The 24,268-nt window shown below is 41.9% G+C and overlaps 1 protein-coding gene across 1 annotated transcript in view; it reads left to right on the forward strand.

The window, feature by feature from the left end:
* The window catches only part of LOC308132547 (ADP-ribosylation factor-like protein 15), an 89,824-nt gene that overhangs the window by 13,628 nt on the left and 51,928 nt on the right, over positions 1–24,268 (forward strand). The window contains 1 exon segment of the mRNA XM_080499691.1: positions 23,181–23,329. Within this exon segment, the coding sequence (XP_080355817.1) occupies positions 23,181–23,329 (149 nt within the window).

A 24,268-nucleotide genomic window follows, 5' to 3' on the forward strand; every position in this document is an offset into this window, starting at 1 on the left:
GTTTCCTACGGCCTGGCTCCCGGCCACTACCCGTTGCGTCAAGGACATTTTGAGAAGGAATTTGGCTCGGGTCATTTGGGAAACAACAAAGAAAAACTTCCTGTATGAGATATATTGGTTGACAGAGCAGCGCAATACCTCTGCTTTATTTAACAACCAAGAACTCGGAGTTCATTTTCATTTTACAGAGCCTCCGCCTTTTTCCAGTTGCACGGAATATGCAGTAACCACGTCCGTTCAGTCGTTTCTGAGATGCAATTATGCTCCGTGAAAATCTTAGCAGCCAAAAATAGTTGGATTTTCCGAACTCCAATTAAACACAACATTGCTCACTGTGCATCTGTTGCTATTACAGATGTTCCCGGAAACTAATTTCTCTACTGATTATAATCAAATATTGATTTTGTATTCATTTTACTTCCTCACTGTGGTTCTGAAAGTGGAACAAACTATTGCCACAAAGTCACGAAATAATAATATTTGCTTGTTTGAAGCTCTGTGGCCACAATCACTGACTAGGAATGGAAAAAGGAAAAAAAAAAAAAAGAAGAAGCAGAATGAAGGAAAGAATGATTGACCAGGACCGCAAAAGGGAATCTAAAAAACAAACAGGTGGCCACAAGCAAACATGGTATTTGCTCATCGTCTTTACTCCACATCTTTCCATGAGACGTTTTCCTGCACCAGAGTTCACTCGTTTGGTCCTATAATTGAGCTCGTGTGAAAACATTCTCAGTCTCGTCGACTCGTCTGAAAACAAACGTTTGAAAACTCCTTGAAGCGCGGACACTTTGCATGGAGCAGCATTTCATTGTGCATCACTGCACTGTGTAGTCACCTTCAACATCTATTTAGTTTCACACTTAAATGAAGTCTTGACCTTGAACAAAGTGAAGTGGAAAGCTTCTGTTGCAAGTTTTTTTTTTTTGTCTGACGAGCTGTGCTGGCCTGAGTGGCGTGGCTCGCTAACACCGCTATAGCAGCTCTGTGTACGTTGATACCAAAACGTTTTGATTGCGGAGGCGCTGTGACAGTTTGTGACCTGCACAGCCTACATGCTGCCTTGTTTTCATTTTAAACATGACGGGACCGGCGATTTGTGATGGTTTTGTGGGAGGATGTTTCTTCATTTCCCATCACTCTTGGTTCTATACTGCGGGGAGGGGAACTGTAGTGTCGGCTGCATGACTGTTAAACAGCGAGTTACACCTGAATAAAACGATAGGCAGCTTAGTAATCGTTTAGCAAACTATCTGTTTTCTGTATTGAGGCAGTCTTCAGATTCTGCAAGGTTTGTTTTTTTTCTTCATTGTTTGTTTTTAAAGTGATGAGCAAACAAATCCTGTGACCTTTACTGGTGTTTTAGGAAACGTTTAGGGAATTTTCCATAAAAGCCAATTAACTTTCTAAAATAACTTTTACTTTTCAATGTGCAGTAACTACAGCTGTGAGACCCTCTCCATCCCAAGCACTCACACATGAACTGATCTGTGCAAAAGTGCCACTGGCTGAGTTGAAATTGTTCCATTAATAACAAGAATTGGTGAAATAAAGTTCCCATGACAGGCTTCCATTCTGCAGAGGCGTCTGGTATAATTGTACGCCCACTGCCACTTATGCAGATCAAGTGAGGACGGCATTTAGCAGCTTGTATTGCAGCCGAAATAGTTCAATTCAAATGATTCGAATCACTGTTTTTACTGGATTCAGCTGAGTTTGTCTTGAGTGATCTCCCACAGTGAAGATTTGTCAGGATAATTCACTGTGCTGTTACTTTGAGTAAATTCAGTTGTTTGTTGATCTTTTTCAATTGCATTAATGTCTTCGGCTGGTCTATATTTTCTGAGGCCTCCCTTACAATGCTCTTGAATCTGAACCGTCTTCCCGCAGGCTTTTGTTGGCTGACGCCTTTACGCGTCTCTCGATTACACAAAAGTCTTTGTGCCCCTGACACGACGAGGACGCATCTTCACACCGAGCCCGGAGCCCAGAGCAGCTGTTTTAATATGCTTATCCCCAAGACATTGTAATACATAAATGGGCTGCAAATTCTTTCATTAATCCAGGCCAGAGGGCCCTTTCATTTTTACTGGTGGTTTTTTGGGGTGCCAGTCATGGTGACAAACCAAGTGGATTCAAAAATATGCAAACACAGACACTTTTTGAAGCAGTAGTTAGCGTTGTCATTTAAAACATTTTTTTTTTTTTTTAGATGAATCCAAGTTATTTCATTCCAGATTGTATGAGTGCGTTTAGGTTATCTAATGGCTGAATGCCAATAAAGCAACTGCTCTGGCAATTAGAACTATGAAATATGACACTGAAAGCAATAGGATCAATGGAAAGACGAGTTTCTCATGGCTGTTGAGTTCGCGGAATCTCCTGGAAGTGTTCGCGTATAAATATCATCCAAGGTTTGGTTCAGTCCATGATGCTGGTGAATGGGCAGCTCAAGTCTTCATAACCACCTTCATGTGTGACATTTTTTCAGCTTCCCCGTTCTGCTTGTCTCTCTTATCGTAAAAACACTTGACCCAGAAGAATGCTATAGCAATGTGCTCCACCCTGTGAGAATAATAAGTGCATTGGTGTGACATCTGATTCTTTACATACAGTCTGTGAGCATGACAATGACATCCATGCTATTTTATTTATTTATCTTTTTTTCTTTTGTCTATCCGAAAACCGCACACGCTGACATTTGAAGTAATTACCCTTTAAAAGGAAGAGCACAGAGGGTGGCAATCACTGCTGTAAGCCTGCATAATAAATATTAAGAAAAGCATAGCAGAAAGTGACAAACAAGAAGGATTACGCTTTCTCTGTTGTGTCGACTGATGGTATCCATCTCTGTGTTCAGTATTCAAAATCTTCTAAACCCTCGAAGCAAACTCTTATCAGAGCTTTGAGTCGACATTTGTATTCTATACAACTGATTTATTTCCCTTCCTGTGTGCAGTTTGCATGTGCTCCCTGTGCTTGTCTAAAACATGCATTTTACATTAGTTAATGACGAGTGTCACTTCCTCTCTGTGTTTGCCCTGTGATGGCCGGCCTTCACACTTCGTCACCTGGGAGTGGCTCCAGGACTGAAAGAAGCGTTGTAGAGGATGGACGCATGGGTCACACTTTGTTCTTCGTTCCCTTGCATCAGGACCCAAATATTCTAATCGAAAATTATATCTACAACCATGAACTTAGTTTCCCTCATGGCAGCAGTTAATAGAGGCTTCAGGTGCAGCCATAGAGCGTGGAGCAGTTTCACTGTCAGAAACCCACTGGCTGCAGTTTCTGAGGGACGTCTAATTATGAGAGCGGAGTTCCATGCTCCATTTACTATTTCTGATGGCTCTATTTAGCAGCAGCATATTTGTCGTAGTTAAGCAGCAGCAATCAAATTAGTCACTGTTACCAAAGGTGAAATCAGGTCATTGTAATATTAAATTATTTTTTTTTTACATTTTCTGAGCTGGAGATTCTGTGTTTGTCTGTCTGACCTGTGGAATGAAAATGCTAACTATCACTTGTTGCGAAACGAATGCTTTGTCCACCAGGCCCGCCCCCATGTAATCCTCTTTGAGAAGAATGATGAGATGCACCCAGGAGAAAGGCATTTCTCCACCAGTTTCTTTCATTGAGTGTCAATGTTTTTGACCCTTATGTTTAGGACGTGTCTTTTATGCCTGCTTGATATGTGCAAATATGTGTACATTAGAGGCGATCCTTCAGTTAACCTAAAGTGCTGTCTTGTGCTGTTCTTAGTTTTTAGAGACACTTATATTTATATGTTTCATGTTTTAACCATTTAACTTCTATTGAATGTGTAAATGATCCAAATATTGCAATGAAGACGTTATTTTTTTTTTTTAAACAACCGCCCCCCCAAAAAAAGCTTTCAGCACTAAGTGTCAACTAATTTTTGTGCCGAGCATGCTATGTAGGTCATTGACTTGTATTAGTGGTGAAGCTATTTGTGTGCGTCACTGCATAGGTCAAGTGATGTCACATCATCACTCTTCTTTCATAATCTCCTGTAATTTCGTGCTTCTGAAATAACTCCCATTCAGTCTGGGTGCGTGCACATCGAAGATCGATTTCAGGTCCAAACCAAGCTTCCAAACTGGTTCCAGTTACAGATTTTATATTTAAATGACATTTACACAGCAGTGTGGTGGATTTGGGGGGGGGGGGGGGGTAAATAGGCTTGAGTGGACATGGTTTGTATGACTGTCTGAGATGGTGATTTAAAAGAAGATCAATGGCGCCCTCTATTGGCGCATCATGTAAACAACCTCATGTACTACTCTTGATAAAATACTAACGAATTGTACTGACCAATACAACAGATATTTCAGGCTTGGATCCGTTTCTCTCTGGATTTCTGTAGACGATCTGACACTATTTATAGAACATTAGTGTTTGATTATACTATATACTATATTATTTGCAGAAAGGTGCAGAATTGTAAAAAGTGTGTTCAACTGATTTACATGAACTCACTGAATTTAAGCATTACAACTTCAATTTGTCACATTAATGGAATTAAAGTTAACGGTGATTTAATGACTTATTTCAGCTGCTTTTTTATTGAATGTCTTTGAAGCTAAAACTAAAGTAAAATGTGTTTTTAACATGGAAAAAGGCATGACAATAGGCTCAATGGTTCAACAATGATTTTGAATATGCAAAGACTCCATAAGGTGTCAACAAGTCGAGTCCCTGAAGTCAAGATACGTTTGAATGACATTTACGTTACACTTCCATTTTTAAAAAGTTGGTTTGTAAATGTTTAAATGTGTAAATGCATTATATGCTCCTAGAACTGTACAAGCTTTGATACCGTAAAACTAATGCAGTTAAAGTTGTTGATCAGATGAGTCAATTTCAGTCTTTCTACATGAAGTTAATGTCTGGGTTAGGGTTAGATAGGCTTGATTCTATTATGCCTGTAATTGTGACAGCTGCAATCTCTTCACTTGGAATCATTCGTTGCCGTGATTGCTTTGTGTAATTGTCCTTTGGATAAGAAAACTGAGAGCATTGTGCCGTACCTGTGCACTCAATCTGTGCAAATACTTGTTTTCTCATAATATCCCAGCTTTCCAGACTGACAAATTCACCTTACATGTGAGTGGCTGTTTTCATTGTTTTCCATGTTGTCCAAAAATGATTGGATGTACTGGTCATGGAATTCTCATGTAGTTTTGCTCAGCCGGATCAGCTGGTGTCCAAATTCTCCTCATATGTCAACCCTTTATTTTTCTATGATTTGTCAACATCAGACACTTTATTCAGCTACTGCTTTAAGTAATTTGACGATGGGTGGAACAATTGATTGAGTTACTTTATATTAAAATTATTAAGATTTTGATAGAAAATTGAGAAAATTTGTATATTCTTCGTATTACCTCTGGATGGAGTCATTAATCTGGTTGCATATAGCTCTTCCAGAAAGTTTATACAACCAGAACATATCTTACATTATGTGCATAATTATTTGGCAAGTTAAAATGTTGAAGTTTAATTTGATTATTATTCATTACAACAGTATGCTGACTCAATCCAAAATCTGACAAAACTTTGTCTGTGCACAATTATATTTCCAATTCACTCATTAATTTTTTTTTTTTATCTCACCCAAAGTGATAATAGGGTTTGTATCAGGTGAGGAAGTGGGGGTCCTTCATCTTTAAGACCGCTACTGTTTAACCATACAAATCATGGACTTCTTAAAGTTTTTTCCGGTACCACTTCTTGAAAAAAAGCATCTTCCAGAACCAAGCATTAGGTTTGGGGGTTGAGGTTCAGTCCACGACACCGGCAAATACATTGAGTCAGAGTTGAGCTCTGACATCACCCATCCAGCCCTAGGCCCATCTATTTGGTTAATCAAGATTTATGTTCTTCTCAGGAGTCCATAAAACCTTTTTGATTAATCTGTCTTTGGATATTTCTTGGCCTCGTCTTGGCGTTTCAATGTCTTGTTCAGTGGGGGTCGGGCCCAGCCTTTCATGGCCATGTCTCGGAGCACTGAATACGTTGCACTGCTGGACTTTCCAAGTCGGCTGGAGATCTTGGATAGGCCAGCTCTGTCAAATAATAGATTCCTAATAGCTTCACCTTTGATTCTTCTCAAATCTTTGGCAGTAAAACTGTGTCCTTTTTGCTAAACACGTTTCTTGGATCTCCGTTTGATGGGTCTGTGATCACAAGCCAATAACTTGGCAACTTCAAAAATTGATGCATCCCTCTGAAAGACTTTTTACAATTTCTGACATTTCAGAGTCTGTTGGGTATCTTTTCCGGCCAATTTCGCCCGAAGAGAAGGAGGTGCCTCAGAATTTGTGTTATGTTCAGGCCATACTCTCTCTCATTACACAAATGCACATCAGCTGGTTTGGAACAAATGCATACAAGTGACGACATGTACAAAATCTTCACTTGCATAATATTTGTTCATGCAGTGTATTCAGTGACTATTGCCGTTGAGGCTGTGGAGATCTGTTGGTTTTAAAATCAAATTCTTGCAACAACATTTGGCACTCTGATGCGTGGTTTTCTAAACTTGCACAAAATTATTTGTGAAACTCCTGTGACATAAGATGGAATGTGTAACATTTATTCATGTGTCCTCTGGGTGGAGCCATGCAGTCACGGATGATGTGTTCCTTTCAATCACCTGCACTTTTAAATACACAAATTTATCACAGTCACTCACTGAAGAGAGGGAAAAAAAACCCGTTTCTGGACGTACTTCACTTGAATAAACTTCATGTTGGCTCCCGTACCACCAGGACAGAAAACCATCAATTAGTTTTTATGTTGCATGAACTTCTGGATGTTTCAGTAGTACAACTTGAACTCAGACACTGTGCCACACAAATGCTTGGCTATTGTGTTTTACGGGTCGGCTGAGGTTACTCGACTCATTAAAGAAAATCCTGAACCGTGGTTTGTTTTCGGAGGCGTTAACAAGCGCGCTCATAAAAGGGATGTATGGAAACTGAAATTGGGGAAGTTTTTGTGGCATCATGGAATGTGAACGAAGTTCACATTTCTATTTTTTTTCTCCCCCTGACAGAAGATAAGCATGTTTTGTTCTGACTTATTTATTGGGTTGTGTCGTTTTCACCCTGCAGTGTGAGGGGCCAGAGAAAACATGAGAAGTTTTATGAAAGCCTCTGCGTCATCGATGATTACACAGTGAATGCATTCAGCCGGACTCTATTAAAACCATCCCTCCATGCGTGTTTTATTGTGCACTTTCTTTTCCTGTTCCTGATACCTGCCCTATATTCAATTTCCTCCAGAGATTTCACAAAGCGGAGTACTTCAATAGAGATGACCGGGCATTGATGACAACATTGTTTCTTCAAGGCAAAGCCAGTTAAACATTATTTAGGAGCTGCAGTCTGAGATCATTTTGAATATTGTTGAGAATTATGAACACCATGAATCCTCTTCTTCATTTCATAGGATAATATGAACCGTTTCCTTTCAAGTGACCTCCCGTGGGTTCTTCCTGTCATGCAGTCATTTCCCGAGACCTTTATCGTACATTTTCATACACAACTGGTAGGTAATATGGGCTTTCTGTGGGAAGACAGACCTCAGGAAGGTCTCAGACTATCAGACCTCAATCAGGTTGCACTGTGCGCTGTCATAGGTGAGTCTGTGATGGATCAGGGCACAGTCGGCCTTTGACGTTTCTTTCCTGTCTTTGACTAAGTAAACGTTTCCCTCTGTGCTCGGTCGTTTGTGAAAGCTGCTTTGCGCAATACTGCCATACGCACAACATCTGTCCGTCAGCCTTGGCTCTTCCTCTGTGTGTGTGCGTGCGCACACACACGTGCCTCTCTCCCATTCGTCTGGTGTCCATCTCTTCTTCCGGTAAAGTATGATTTTGTTAGTTATGTCGAGTCCTTGGCTCATGTTCTCTCCTGATCCCAGCGGGCTGTTGCACAGTCTCACATGGTGTTAATCTCCTCTGTCTTGAATGTAATTATTTGTTTTGCCATTTACTAGAGGCAATTTCTCCTCGGTTCATTTTACATATTTCAGCGAAATCCTGTGGCATTTGTAAGCCTGTATGTCTGCAGAGCACCTGTCTGAAAACTAAGATGATTCCATGAGATGATTCCATGAGACTGTTTACTGGGAAGTGTTATTAGGTTATCCAGTAGGTGTCAGGATAATGCAAAGCAAATATGAACTGAAGGCACACTCTGTAAAGAATGAATGCAGCTTAACCCGGGGTTAGTTGAATGCAAATAGCCCCATTGAAGGAAACCTTTTGGAAAACGCATGTTTTTTTTTTCTTCAAATGAATGAAAGTGTTACATGTGTCAAGCAGTAGTTTTACTTATCAGTGGTCATCTACTCTGCCTGGCCGCACATGTAGGTGAGCTCTCATAAACCAATAAGCTTTTGGTAATTATTAAAATATTCTTCACACCAAGAGCAGAAGAAATGTTGACCAGAAAAGGAGAAATTGAAAAATCATCATGTTGGTGACTTTTCTGCCATGATTAGCACTTGCACTGCCAAAAAAAGGAACATTTGAAAAAAAATACAAAATATATAGAGAGAGAGATAAGGACAAGCATGTTACATTACTTGTGCGATATTGTTTTCATTGTAGAGAAAAGCCTGTCAGCAGTAACTTAAGGCAGTTAAACTGTTTAAAGCGCGACACAAGTATATCTTATTGCGTTTTGGTGTTATCCCCGCGAAAAGAGGAAGGATTCATACGATGTGATATGTTTTCTGTCCCCTTTGAAGTGTGAACGACATGTGGACTCCATTGGCTCAAGTGAAACACTCTTTGTGTGGGATTTAGTCATTGGGTTTTATGTGGTGCTTGTCCGCACACACACACACGCACACGCACATGCAAACGCAAACGCAAACACACACACTTTAAAAAAATGTTTTTCCTGTTCAGCCCAGAGCCTTTTCAGGTTTCTCCACGTTTCACACACATGCATGCTTGCAGTGAGAAGGCACACATGCTTTTTGATAACTCCATACTCAAGCACAGTCGATTAGAAATGAAACTATGATGCTGATTTAGAAGAAGCTTACAGGCGCATCTGTTTGTGAATTAGAAACCGAACCACAACACAGGAGGAGCAACAATAATAGTACAAATCAGGAGAATTCAATGTTGTATTACAGCGAAAAGTGGTACTTTTCCTCAGTGACAGTGTTCTAGTTTTGAGATGAGTCAACACACTTTAATAAACAAGATTCCCTTAGAATGGCTGGAGAAAACATCAAAAGTAAAACAGGAAAGTTCATGGTCATTGTCACATGGATTGTTTTAAATGTATAAAGCAGGCTTCAGATTTTATGTTGCTCCTACTATAGCAGATTACAGGAAAACAAGTTAAGGCTGTTGCCTCACCCTAAACTCCAAAAAGATGAGAAACAAGCTGCTGTAAAACTTTCAGACTGCACCGTGTACCCACATAAAGGTTACTTAGGTACAGATGAACTTCCCTGACCCTCCCTGACTCGTGGCCAACGCTCAGCCCTCACTCACCCTGCGCAGCCGACATGTGAATATGCAACGCAAAAAACCTGTACATCAGAGTAAGCACATGTGTAGCATTTATTTTGGAATGAGCTGTGTAACTGAATGGTCTGACTGAAAACCATTTAATTCTGTATTAAATCATCTTCATAGAGTAGGTGGGGAGAAGGGGCTTTTGGGTTTGTTCCAAGATGTTTTCTCCCGTAATCAAAGAAATGACACCTATATCACAGACTTTTACTCTCACAGCTCCACTTGGTGGGTTTGGACCAATGAAAGCCAATCTGGTTCTAATTTACGATTGCATAAGCACATCGAGAAGGTTGTTTTTCAGAAGTTTTCTTTGCCGGAGAAAACAAAACAAAACAAAAAAAACGCTAAGGAAAACAAAATAACAAACAAGAGATCAGCTCCAAAAGCAAATGTGGTGTGCAAACATTTCTCAGTTCACAAAGGAAGGCCATTTTATGTAGCCGCCCCTTAAACCCCCCAACGACCATATCTCTCCACAATTAGTGGGAGGTGAACGGGTTTAGATGGAGGGTTGAGAGGGAGCCTGGTAACACCGGCGCCCATAACAGTCCCCCCCTACAATGAAGTGGAGCCTCAAATGGCAGATAAACAATGTACCTGAAGCGAACAGCAGGCAGTGATGGAGCCATTTGTGAGGGAGGTGGACAGAAACAAGCGACGATGGGTTGTCAAGAGCTAGGTGAAAGTGGATTTGAGGTTTTTGAAGCTGGCCCTCCAAAGAATCCGCCAGTCACAACTGTGGGGCCCAAAGCGTGTGATTATTAATTACTGATGGCTTCCCAGCCTTTGAAAATCAGGGGGCCGCAGACATCAGATGTGTGGAAGAGGCCTGTCATTACCATCACAGAAACAATGCTCGAATTTGGCTGTCATGCATTTTTGCCTAATTGACTGTTTTGATGCAGTTTTTTCTCCTCCATTTTGTTTTTGAGGCAGCACGGATGCCCCCCACTCTCTGGTCTTGATGAGGAGAACTTGGTGGGCTTTCAGCTTCACCCAGCAAGAACCTTCCGGAGGTTCTTTGATGGCAAGAAACGCCACTGGAGACCTCAGGGGCCCTCATCGCCCTCCATTTATGTATCGGCAGCATAACACTTGCATTTTTGATTCCTGACATGAAATGAGTGAGGAGGAAAAGTAGTGTATGAATGGCATACAGTGTGTATGAGTGAATGTATGTGCTATATGGTGAGTGTTTGTGTCTGTGGGGTGGTACTGTGTGTGTGTAAGAGAGGCTGCAATGAAAGGGGGACCCAGAAACCACATGAGGGGTCTCCTTATTTGCATAATTAACTGTTGACACTAACTGTGCTTAATGAAGGCCTATTGAAGTCATTGACCCTTTTACACAGCCAGCCCCTGGGAATGAGACAGAGGCTCCTTCGGCAAAGGTTAAAACAATGTGTCTGGTTAACTTCTGACAAACGCGCCGAAACGCCCCAAAGTATCAAAGATTCATGCTCAATAGAAAAGGTTATGGCACAAAGCAGAGTGTGATTTCCCAGAGTTGAAATACCACCAGATGTTTGGCGTCGATGTTTCAGCAGTCATTATTAGTTTTTTTTTTAATCCTACTCAATTTGTCCAATCACACAATTTTCCCCCAAATATGCAGGAGATTTATGCGTAATACATTTTAAATTCCAAAGAATATCGTTTTTGTGTTGATGTGGTTTAAATAAGCTGTTTTTTATTAAACAAAACTAGGGCTTCATCAGTCTACAGAAATTGGCAACCATAAACTAAAACATGGATTATTTTTTCAAAAATGCACATGCATTTGAGAAATCAACTTTACACACGCACGCAACACACACACACACACACACACACACACACACACACACACACACACACACACACACACACTTTACATGTTCTACATGTAGTAGTTTTATTAAGGTTCATTAGTTTCCAGGTATCATATATTTAAAAGCACCCTGTAATTGGAACTTGGCTGTAATTTTAAAGAGTTTTTTCAGCCTTTAAAATAGCACCTCAAATGAAAGCCAACAGTATGTAAACAAGGCTGTGGTTACAAAGAAAGAAGGCACTGTGGTTACAAAGTGTTGCAGCTGGTTCTTATGATGCGGAAACACCAGAAGATCATTTAGCTTATAGCCATTTTGTCTCCTTTATTTTAAAACCACGTTACTATTGATATTTTTGTTATTACAATATTTTTGTTGTAATAAGTTTTAAAATATATTTTCTTGAACAGCTTTTTCCTTTTCTAACCAACGTGGTTTAATTTACAAATATGCTCTCACTAAAGTGTACCGTGTCCCTAATGTGGTTGAAACATCTGTTGATTATTTTATTCCTGGACAAATCGAAAACTATTGAAATTCCCCCCAGGCCAAGTTTTGACTTTGAAGATGTCCGTGTATAATATATGAGCTTAAGCACACAAGAGTAATCGCTGTAAGAACCAGAGGAAGAAGGAATATGAGAAAGGGAAGACAAGAGTGTTTTGGGTCTCTTTTTGAAATTCAGATTCTCGCTTTAAAGTAGCTAACATTAGCAGCTTGACATCAGATTACAGACTGGCGAGGGTTAGGGTTAAAATTCCAGATGTACTTGCTTTTTTTTTTTAACTTACTGAGATGAAGGATTGACATGCTATTCACCCTTGTAAGTCCCATAATTGTATTATTATGGCAGAGCTGCTGTTGGTGATTTCCCTTCCAATGTTTATAAAAGTTGAAGGTGTTAATACATTGCACATCGGGCTGTGGTTTGGATTCGGCAAGAACTATGTGCTTTTCTGGAGACTGGAATGCAATAGTCAGTGAGTGTATGAAAGTAGGCCATATTGTGTGAGTGCTTAACATATTCTCTATGTAGCAAATCACCATCTTGGAAATAAGTCCCACTCTCCCATTAATAAACACAAAAGTGCCCAGCAGCGCATTCTCGTACCTGGGGTGAGATAAAGTCTCCTTCAGCTGAGCATCGAGATGCAAGACACCGAAATAGTCTATCTGATCAGTTTCTGAAAGTCTCTGGAAATGTTTGTGAAATATAAACAGTAAGAAAATAACTATTGCAGTTCTACAAAGAATGATATATTTTCTTTCACATAGTTGTGGTGTGTCCAGACTCCTTGTATGTGGTTTCAAATAATGACTCATGTTTTTTCTGATGATGTTAAAAGCCCCTTGGTGCTTTCTTGATGTCATTCAATAAGCAAAGCCCATACTCCTTATCTTCTTCAAAATGTCTTCTCTCTTATCTTCTTGGCGTCACTGTTGGCGTCAGAGGGAGGGTTGGGTTCCAGTTTAGATTGCCGACTCCTCAGTAAAATATACACCAATCTCTTAACAATCCCTTAGCTTTGCTGATTATGTTTTCACTTGAGAAATACCTTTTTCACGTTAAAATGACAAACAGTACAGGACACTGGCTATTCCTGTTGTTAGAATGTATTTTACTTCATGGATATACTTATTAAAACACATTTCTTAAGATTGTTCAGCCAATGTGTCCAAGTACAAGTTTGAATTGTGGCTGACTGACTGTAGTTTTATAGTTAATCATGTTTGGTCATATAAAACCACTATTCAATCAATTATCAACATTTAATCACTCTCTCTGTTTATCTCATTTGTTGTGTGACATTATTTGAAAATTAATAAAGTTACTTTATATCAATGGTAATGCAGTCATCAAACAAAATTTGCTTTTAGTTCTCTGACAGCCAATCAAATAGTTTACCTGAATGTTTTTGTCATTCATATGAGATTTAAGATGTTATGACTGACTCAAAAGGCTTAACATTTTATATTGGGTTCAGGTTAGATCAAGCCTTATTCTTTAGAGTTAATGGCTTTTCCATTTTGTTTGTCCTACAAGCCCCTGGAGGCCTATTTACCGTCACTGTTCAGGGTTTGCAGAACAGAGAGATTCACTCTCTTATGTCCTCAATAGTTCATCATAGACTGCACCGTTCTTAATCCGCACACACTGACGTGTTCAACAAGGTCATTGAGGACATTATGAACGATCCCTGCCTGTGGCCAGGCCTTGTTTGTAACATACGATGTGAGGAACAGTTTGCTGCGTAAAAGAATCAAACATTTTCTATATCCTGTGAGAATTTATTTCCATTGAAAGGGATTTTCCCATTCCCTCCACCACCCCACACCCACCTTCTACCCTCCCTCCTCCTCATCAACCTAATTCTCGGCCTCTGCAGAATGTATAAAAACAGATTTATTGTTTGGCCGGTCCCCATCAGTCTCAGAGGGGCCTAGAAATGTTTGATGAGGAGGGGTCTTTCACATTTAATGACAATGTTCTTAAGCTTGTAACTTTCCCACACTTGTTTCAGGGAGAACAGGGGCCCTCAGATTTGTTTTTATCGAAAATTGAGTTAGTCGTCGATAGATAGATGCTGTATGAAAATGAGCTATAACTGATGTAAGTGGGACAAGTACCCTCCCCATCCACCCATCCTTTTTATGTCTGTGAGATGGGGCGCCCCCCACCCCCCTTGGTTCTTGCACACTGGTTTCAAGGCCTTCAAAAGGGGGCCCCTCAAGCTTTGATCCTCTATATGGGTGCGGAAAAACATCTTCTTGCCCTACACTGTGCCCAGGAAACCAAAGTTTTCACCGCCGTATGCTAATGCACCCAAGCTAATCACCCTTCCCAATTACAAGATTTATATACCGTAATGGCGCCCAGTGGTACCCCCTTCAAACACTTAATTCTGTGGCCTCCTTATCTACCCTCTGGATATCCCATGGAGGAAAGGTGTCTTCAGTCTGTGAATGCAGCTGCCTTGCCACCATCCCAGCCTCTTGCATTCTTACACAAAAAGAGGGTAACATGAAAACAGTCCTGTGGGTGGGCCCCTTAATGCCGTCCCTCTCATTCTCTATCTAATGTACTTTTCCAGTAAATGTCTTGAAACACACAGTAGGTCCAAGGTAGGTTCCAGACAGATAAATGTGTTTTGGGGGCAGCTGCAGTCTCTAGCTGCCCTCGGCGTGTCTCATGGACCTGCTGCTGAGATTCTATTTCTGCGCTCAATATCTTTCCCATCAAATCCATTTCAAATTCCAACTATTATATAAGCAAACTCCCCCTGTGTGACTGATTTTATGCTTTGGAAACACATTTCCATTTATCCTTACATCTGTGACCTCCTTGTCTTAAGGCTGCTAAAGTTTCAACCTTGATAGTGTGGAGGGACACAAGGGTTATGAACTTTGTCGTAGAGGGGACATTTATAAAACAAGCAAACAAAAAAAAAAAGGTGTGAGCAATAATCTAGCAGAAGATTTCTCACCCCAGGCTGTGGTTTCCTCTTGGCCTATCTGATTGGGCTAAATGTAAAACCCGTGCAGTGCTGGCTGAACTCACCAGAGCTCTTGGATCCATACCAGAGTCTCCTCAGGTGAACTCTGGTTTTTGGTGGAGACAGAAAGAGTGAGGGAGAGGGAGCCAGAGTGAGATGTAGTTGCTTCAAAAATATGCAGCACTGTTGATTCAAGGGTTATACTTTACCTGATTAATTCTGTCTTTTTGTGGAACTCTGGCCATGTCTTCAATAATCACTTAGAATCCATACTGTGGTGCACGTTTAACAAACAAAAGGCCTTAATAGGCCATTAAACAACTTATTTACCCAATAGAACGCTGAATGATAAAAAACAAAAAATATTGTGTTCAGTATCTAATGGTACTTTGTACTCCAATAGAATATTGTATTATAATAGTATAATAAAATGTCAATCATATGTTGACTGCAGCACATAGACGTGCTATGCGTAACTTGTTCAAGGATATGTGTGAATTATAAGCAAGTATACTGTCATTGCATTATATACTATATTTGTCATTGTCGTATTGCAGTATTAAGGTCAAGTCCTTTGCGATGGCTTTGGGGTGATTGCATACTTTGTGTCTTGTGTGCAAGTGTGTGAATGTGAATCATAAGCAGCGGGCACTTACTGTCGCATCCAGATGGTGCTGGAAACAAACAGGACTACACTGTAGGACTCCTCAATAGGATCGTCTAGACTATTCCCTGACCAGACAGATACAGCCTCCCATCAACTTAGCGTTTGTCAGATTTATGGTAATGGTCCGCAACAGTCTTCCTGTCAGTGACGTCCAGATTTACAGCACTGACACCCCACTCCACCCCAACCCCCCCCCACCCCTGCCACACACATACACATATATGCCATCGTCATCCTAAAGGCTCCCTTCATCCCACACACTCCTGGAAACACAACGTCCCCTGTCTCAACCTCTTTCTATCTGTACCCTTATTTTCTTATTCGTAGCTCATTGCTACCAGCAACTCTTGCAGGCTGGGAGGCCTGGCTCTGTGCAACAGGGAAGATGTGTAAGTCCGTGCTGATGTGTAAAATATTGGTAAGGTTCCTATGAAGACCGAGGCCATAAAGTCCTTCAGTCTGCTCTACAAGCATCACCAATCTCAGTTAAAAAAAAAAAAAAAAAAAGGTTTCGGGGTGGCAAAACCACCCAAGCCCCCTCTGTCTCCTTAACAATAGGTTGTGTCAGGGTCTCCTGTTAATCCCCTGTGATGAAGCTTGCATTGGGGAGCAGGGAGAGGTGGTGGTGCAGAGAAGCTTGGGAAGTGGGGGGTGTGTGTGAAAGGGGTGTTAAGTTTTTATGGTTTTGGGGTGACTCTGAGATATGAAATGGTGGAGGTTTTTGGACTCATGAAGCAAAGAGTTGAGGGGATACATTGCTGGTGGAGTGCCACTGCAGGACGGAGGAGGACGAAGAGCTCCATGTCTGCGGATTAGCGTCGCCACCTCTTTCATGTCGGTGTTTTTCGGGTGGTAACTCGATCCTTGTGCCTGAACACTAGTGAGCCCAGTGGGAAAGGCTTCCTGACAGATATCCCGTCCATTCTCAGCCCAAGTGTTTTTCCAAGGCTGCTCCTTTGCCTTTGATCCTGCCTCCCTCACAACCAGGCAGGGTCACAAGCTACCATGTCAGGCCAGATAGGAGAAGGCTAAGACTGGGGCTGAAAAGGGAACCGAAGGGGAGAGAGGGGGAAGTGAGGTAGCCACTCCAGTCTGTTGTTCAAAACCTCCATTTATAGTTCAGACATGTCTCTGTCCTTTCAGAAAGTTGACTTGACTTCGGGCCGTAAAGATGAGGTGATCCCTTCAACAATCTAGTGTTGTAGACAGGCTGTATGTATTTTTTCCACTCTCACATGTTCCATATGTAAAATATCATGCAAGAAAAACGATGGCAGTGACACAATAAAAATGCCGTATGACCATATTTTATTGCACTTAGTTTATTGAGTTACAATGAATAATTGAGTTTCCACTTGCCGTGCTTATTGTTATATGTTCAGATGATAAGCTGGGGGGCGCTCTAACTTCACCCAGTGCCTGTGTGTGTGTGTGTGTGTTGTGTGTGTGTGTGTGTGTGTGTGTGTGTGTGTGTGTGTGTGTGTGTGTGTGTGTGTGTGTTCCAGTTTGTCTCCTTGTCCAGACACCTTAGCATCAGGGCAATAGTGTTCAAGCTCTGAAATGGGGGCCAGACAGACAGAAGTAGGATGAATGGATTGAGTAGAGGGGCGGCAGAGAGAGAGAGAGAGAGAGAGAGAGAGAGAGAGAGAGAGAGAGAGAGAGAGAGAGAGAGAGAGAGAGAGAGAGAGAGAGAGAGAGAGAGAGAGAGAGAGAGAGAGAGAGAGAGAGAGAGAGAGAGAGAGAGAGAGAGAGCTCTTCTGAATACGGAGAATAAGGAGATGATGTGCCTGCAAAACGGTGACAAGCGTTTTAAACCAGGTCTCTCCGTTTACACACACGCACACACACACACACACACACACACACCCACAGACGAGCCTGTATAATGGCTTGTGGGTTGTTTTGTCGACTTAAGTAAGACACGGTCTATTTCACCAGACGGGATGTTGAGCTGGTGCAGACAGGGTCATCTTATTATTTCTGAACGTCTGTCATTTCAGTCCAGCAGGCCTGTGTGATATCATATTCTGAGCGGTTGAAGTCGGCGGTAGACATGTTCAACATTCACTGCATCAAACACATTCCACACAACTGTGAGACACGAGACGGGAATGAAACCCATCGTCGAAATGTTCCAGTGTATTCTCTAAGAGTATGCATCTGTGTGAGTCCGTTTGCATGCACGTGTGCATGCATGTGGAGGTGTTTGTGTTTGTTCAGGGATCTATTTTTGATGCGGGGTAATGAATGGCACCTGTTTAGTGTCCTTAACTGGTCATCATTTTTGAAGTGCAGTAAATCTTGTGTTTCATCACCTGCAGCTACAGTTGAAAGCTTATCAGAGTTCTCACTGCCAAATGCACATTTTGTTTTATCTTGCAGTCGGAGTTGAAAGAAAACAGCTAATCAGGCCTGTAGTAACAAGTATCATGCCTCTGGTATCATCTCGTCTGAGCCTTCAGGGAGGGGAAAAAACTGCAGCCCTGAGACGCAAGTGGTGATAGCAGTGAAGGTTAGAAAAATAAGAGCAGAGATTGAGCAACTGGTTCTGCTCGTCTGAAATGCATTATGTTCTGCAGCTGAAAGAGAGGTGGTGGGTGGTTCGCTGAGGTGTTCTGGGAACCCGGCCTGGAGCAGGCTTTAGTTATTGTGGAAACAGATAAGCACGGGAAGAGTCCAGCGAGCAGACTTGTGTGTCGAGCATGTCTCTCTCACCCCTTAACGAGAATGGCATGCAGCGCGCCCCATACACCCCCTTCACTCACTGTACTGAGCCACACTGTGTCCCACTGTTCACCCCCCATCCAGCTTCAAAGCGGCAAATAACAACAACAACTGAAGGGGGGGTGAGAAGATGAATGAGGATGAATGAATGTGGCCATCCACTGCCCCCCCCCCACCCCCTCTTGCCCGCGCCCTAACTCCACCTCCCCTGCTCCCTTCTACGCTCCCTTCATCCTGTATGTCCTTCTCCGCTGCAGGCCTGTGTTATGACTGAGGCCGGTGTGTATTACACACATAGCTGTTCGCGCCACTCCTCCGCTGGGACGCCCATATAAAGGACTGTCATTTCCAAAGGTCAAGAGTGAGCCCTGCACGCAAGTGTTGTCCCGACACTTGGTCTGGAAAAATAAAAACGGCCCGGTTGCCCATCCGTGCCTTGTGTCTGTCTGTCTACAGTGGCTATGACTACCAGAGGCCAGTGTCTTGGATATCCTTTCTCTTTCCTCCTCCTCCTCTTCTCTTCTTTCCTTTTGGTTGCCTGACAGTTGTCAGGAAGGCAAGATACTCAGCTAATATAAATCTGCAGCCAAGGAGAAAACCACAGCTTGTTTTTGTTGTGACAGTCTATTGAAAATACCTTAAAGTAAATGAGATTTTGTAATTTAGATAGGACATTGTTAGACTCCTTGTTACCATCTCAGATGTTACAAACAATGCAAGTATATTCTGCTACCATGAACGAAAATGTGTACAAGGAAAGTGTATCCTGTAGGTTTTTTTAGTGCTGCGTTCATGTCATTTAGTGCTTCTGATTGACAAACTGTTCCCATACATTATGCTTGCTTTTGGTATCAGCACATTTCAACTTTCTACGTTTTGGCAGCACATTCCCATCAACCATAGTTTCCAGATTAACACCCCCCCGTTATTTTTATTTTCCTTTTGGCTAAAGTTCAAAATGTAAGCTTGATGTAACGCTGGGCCAAATGACTCAGTCATCAGGCACTTACTCCCAATAAATCACAACCCTATAATTTTTTTTTCTGTCTCAGTGGGAAGTTTTTTTTTTCTCCCCTCAGTGTTTTTTCAACGGAATGACAATCTGATACATGAATTTTAGTCAGAAATCCCAGCAAAAGAATGGTACCCCCCCTCCATGCATCTCTTTCTTTGGAGCGTCGCTGTGCATTTGTAATTTATTTGCCTGCTTAGGTGTAGAATGTATTCACTCTATTTTTACAAAACATTTTTATATCTGTACTTTAGCATTTATGTACGGGCTTAGTTGGATAACACTGCCCTGACATTTGAATACATATAAGGTAATCTGATGTTCCAGAACAACATTTCACTCTTTCTGGGCAAGACATTGCATCGATTTTGGACTGTCCTGAGTACTTCGGCATTAGTAGTTTGTGCACGACGGGGTAGATGTTTTAGTACTGTGCAGAAAAAGAACTTTATTCTGTTACTTTTGGCATTTATGTACATTCCTAAAGCAAACAAATCAAAATGCACCCACATGTGAGGGATCAGTCTTTCAGCAAATATGAAAACACCCTCAGGGATACTTGTTGGCCATGAGCTGCATGTATCCTTTGACATTTCCAAACTTGAGTTATTTCACAACTACAGCACGGAGAAAACCAGTCCATACAAATGGGAAGCTTGTTGATATGCCTCAATTTGGAACATGCTGTCATGCCACTGCCTATTTTTCTGTCCTGTGGTGTCTCAACGGTAGCCAGAGAGTACGAGAGTGAAACATGAACTAGTCTGCTGCGGTGGTAGCGGCTTCCCTCTAACCCACATTTATTACCTCTAAAAATACATAGTGGTTTTCTAAAAAGAGCCTGGCTCCTGTTCGGTCCAGCTACGTCAGGTGAACTTGTAACATGGTGGCCAATGACTCACTGGCAAAGATGTTTTCCTTTATATTTTTTTTCTACTCCATCTGAACCCTTCAGTTAGTAATGGCTCAGCTCTGTTCCTTGATCTTTTTCCATTCAAGTCCTATCAAGTCAACCACAGACATGTGTTAACAGTATGCAAATTAACAGACTTGAGGTCAGTATGCTCCACAGTGACATTGGATAGGCACTTTGTGTTTTGACTTTCGCATTGACTGAATAGGATCATCGCATCGGAAAAGTATTTCAGCGGAAATTGTACTTTCACACCATCGCTGCTGTTTCGACCTCTTAATATGAGGCCCCATATCATTGGGATGAGGATACATGCTGATAAGTTGAGTGTCTACTTGAGCTCTGGTTTGCTGCCAGCTGGCCTAATTATGTCAGTCTTGACATCTTTTCCAAATTTTAAAGTGGAAGCTGTTTTTTCCTCTTTTGTCATGTGTATTTTTTTTTTTTTTATCTGAGAAGAAAATCCAGTGTGTATCTGAGTATCTATTGATATTCATGTAACAATTTTTCTCCTTAACATAAAGCCGAGCTAATCATCTTTCACAACAACAGTGAGGTAATGTCTCGACAAGTCTTTCAGGGAAGCACCATTAAAACTTGTCCAATCACATAAGAGGCAACTCATCAATAAAGTTGAGGAGCAGGAGACTTTTTATGTGGAGTGTTTTGGCAGGCAGATTGCCCCGTTCTTAATGTGCAGGTCCCCTCATAAGGAATTATAACTGATCGGTCTCCATAGGTGATCGTCCCCCACCTTAACAGTACATTGGAGGAATTTTTTATAACTCAGGTGAATACATTTTCCATCTCAGCCTTTTTTTTCTGGATTCCTTAAGGATTTATGGAGGGACTCACTGGTCACATTTGAGTTCTGTCTTGGTGACACGGCACACTGAATCACTGAATGTGTCGTTGACATGGAGGAGGGCCGTGTCTCGAGGTAAGCAAAAGCTTTTCGACTTATTTATTTTTCTCCTGTGAGCCTTTTGACCAAGCTCTCCTCGTCAATCTTGTGCTGTCAAAGAGGGCCAGAGGTGGGAGCTGCCATCTTTCTCTCTCACAGGGGCCACTGTGTACGCAGGGACCCCAGGGTCAGGGCCTGGATGCTCCTTTGGTAACTGTTGTGAAATCTCAACTCCCCAGTGGGAATTGTCCTTTCTGTCTGCTCTCACATAGCCAGTGGGGCAGCAACCTTCTTTGTTGGTGTCTTTGTGGGGCACACTTGGGTCTAGAAATTATTTTATGTGGAGGTGAAGAGAAAAAAAAAAGCCATCCAGCTTGCAGCAGCTTCAGAGCTCTTCCAGGTCCTCAGGACTGACAGCACAAGAGTAGATTTCATCTTTTACAGAAATCCTTACACGTAGCTTCGGGCTGGGTAGGTAGCAGTCAGAGGTGGCAAGGGGAGAAGAGACAGAGAATAGAATGACCTCATCAAACCAAGTTTGTACATGTGTTCCTCCATCTGACACGCGTGTGTTTCTGATCTTACCGTTTTTCTGGAAGAGGAGAATGTTTCCTGTTTAAGTAGACTGCTGGGTTCACAGAGGAGTCGGGGGGGTCGGGTTGCTCAGCCGACGTCTGGTTCTGCTGAAGCAGATTCCCCACATCTCCATCAAACAGCAGCCTTGTTTTGGCACGACTCTGAAAACTGACCCTGGTGGTCACTGTTGTCTTGGGGTCCGTGAAAGAACTGAGACTGAAGCGCTGTGGGCTGATCTGTTGTTGCTCTTCAAATTGAACAAAGTAAAGGTTGCATCTTGGACCAATTTTTGTGTGGATTTAGCTTTTGCCATTTGTGCTTTGTTATTCCCAAGATGAGCACCAATTAATAATGAAATTACGGTATTTTTGTATTAAAGTTAAATCCTAAATATCCAGCAAACATGCATGATGTCTGACGCATTTCCATTCATCCCCTCTTTCATTTATTGTTTCATCTATCTGCTGTGGTAAACTTCTTCTCAACAATGTAGTAGTTCAGCCTTGTGTTTGCATTTAGTTTTTTCATTATGGCCTTTGATTGAACAGTATGTTTAAAGAGGGTCGTCCCTTGACATGAGCAGTAGGAAACCTTGTCTCGATGTTCTTCCATCTGAAATATGATATAGTAGATGGGTGAAAGACCGTGTCTGTGTGTGTGTGCACGTGTGTGTGTGTGTGTGTGTGTGTGTGTGTGTGTGTGTGTGTGTGTGTGTGTGTGTGTGTGTGTGTGTGTGTCTGCCCTGCCTTGTCCAGACTGGTTCCTGTCTTGCTAATAAAAAAGATCTCGTTTTAGTTATGGATACTGATCTCTCCACACAAGTTTAAAGATCTCATTCACGGTTCACACTGCATTTGCCCCTTAATGCCTCACAGCAGGCCCTCCAGTTCCAGGCCGTGATTCATGGAGTGACAGGTCTGCCTTTGGCCACCATAAGGGCCCAATCAGACAGGGTCCACATGCAGACAAAAACATGTTGCACCAGCTTTAGATGCATGCAAGTAACCATCCTATTCAATATATATATCGCTCCATATGACATAGATTGAATTATACAAGAACCATAGATCTAATTTTATCCTTTGTCATTGCCCATTATTTTTCCTACCTGTAGTCTTTGATGAAGCATTGTTAAAAACTGTTGGGATTGTTGGGGCAGCTGTTCCTCACTTAGTAGAGCAGGTTGTCTTCGAATCTCAAGGTTGGTGGTTCCAGAGCCCATCCTAACTTGCCCATAGACCAAAGTGCCCTTGGGAAAAACAGTGCCCCAATGGGTTCTTCCAATGTTCTTTGAACATATTGCATGACAGTTGTCAGATTTAGCAAATCGTGTTGAGACCATTTAAAACATTGGTTTAAGGTTAACTACATTCTCTCGATATCTTATTAGCCTGGATGTGAGTGATTATCAATGTCTGTGTTTGTCCTGAAGTTGGCAGGCAACCTGTCCATTGTGTAACCAGTCCAGTCTGTTTCCCCATGGACTCATTGTATGGTATCCTTTGTTTTAGTGTTTTCGGGCACTGTGCTGTAAAGGACCTCCACCACCGAGACCAGAGTATGATGTGGTGTGCATTGGCCTGACAGGTGCTGGAAAGACCAGCTTGCTCTCACGTCTCTGTAGTGAGGGCAGCGACGGCATCGTTCCTACAACAGGTATGTGCATGTAACATGTGGACTGAGAACCTCCTCAGTTCTAACCATGTCACCTTCCTCACATTATTATACTTCTGAAATTCACTTATGCTTTAGGAACATGAAGTTCTTTGGATCAGAACTACAGATAGATAAAACTATCCCAGTATTCCAGCTTTCCAATCGAGAAAAATCTCAGTATGCATTCCAACATCCCAGAGTTTGTGCCAGAATGGATGTCAGTATGTCACAGCCAGTACTTGGGGTTTTTCTTTTTTCCTGTCCTCCAGTCAAGTGGGAGACTGTTGTTAAATATGTCCAGAAGAGGACAAGGCTGTAGGGTTAGAACATCACTCTCCCAGTAGTCAACACTCTCCTGTCCATATAAGCAATACAGTCCCTGAGGAACACTGACATTCCTCCTTCCACCCCACACTTTGACAGCAGCGGTGTTGAGCTGTTGCAGAAGGCCCGTTTTAGGTTTAATCTTTGTCCAGTGGAGGATAAATATAAGGCAATTCCCGAACGTGCTGCTTATAACCGTTAGTGTCTGTGGCGTGAATGGAGTGAGCACCTGTCAGCGCCTTCTGCTGTTTGAGCTTCAATAGTTGAAATATGTAGATTACTTACCTAAGGAAAAAAAAAAAGCCGGTTCAGTGAACTTCACTGAAATAAGAAGTAGCTGTCGGCACTGGCCATTTCTGCCAACATTCAGAGAGAAAAAGCGGACATGAAGGCCAACAAGAAACGCTCTCCAGTGGTCCCCTTCCCTTTCAACTTGGTTATGTACACAGCTAATCTAGTTGTTTAGAAAATCTCCTCCTATTCATGAATGTTAACAGATTACGAATCCCCGCCAAGACAACTGGGCAACATTAAATCACTCATTTCAGTGGGTTTCTTGATGATTTCCTACTATTTCCCGTACATGGCGGCAAAAACAAGCCACATAATACATTAGTTT

The sequence above is a fragment of the Blennius ocellaris genome (genome assembly GCF_963422515.1).
Source record: "Blennius ocellaris genome assembly, chromosome: 7".
NCBI classification, from domain to species: Eukaryota; Metazoa; Chordata; class Actinopteri; order Blenniiformes; family Blenniidae; genus Blennius; species Blennius ocellaris.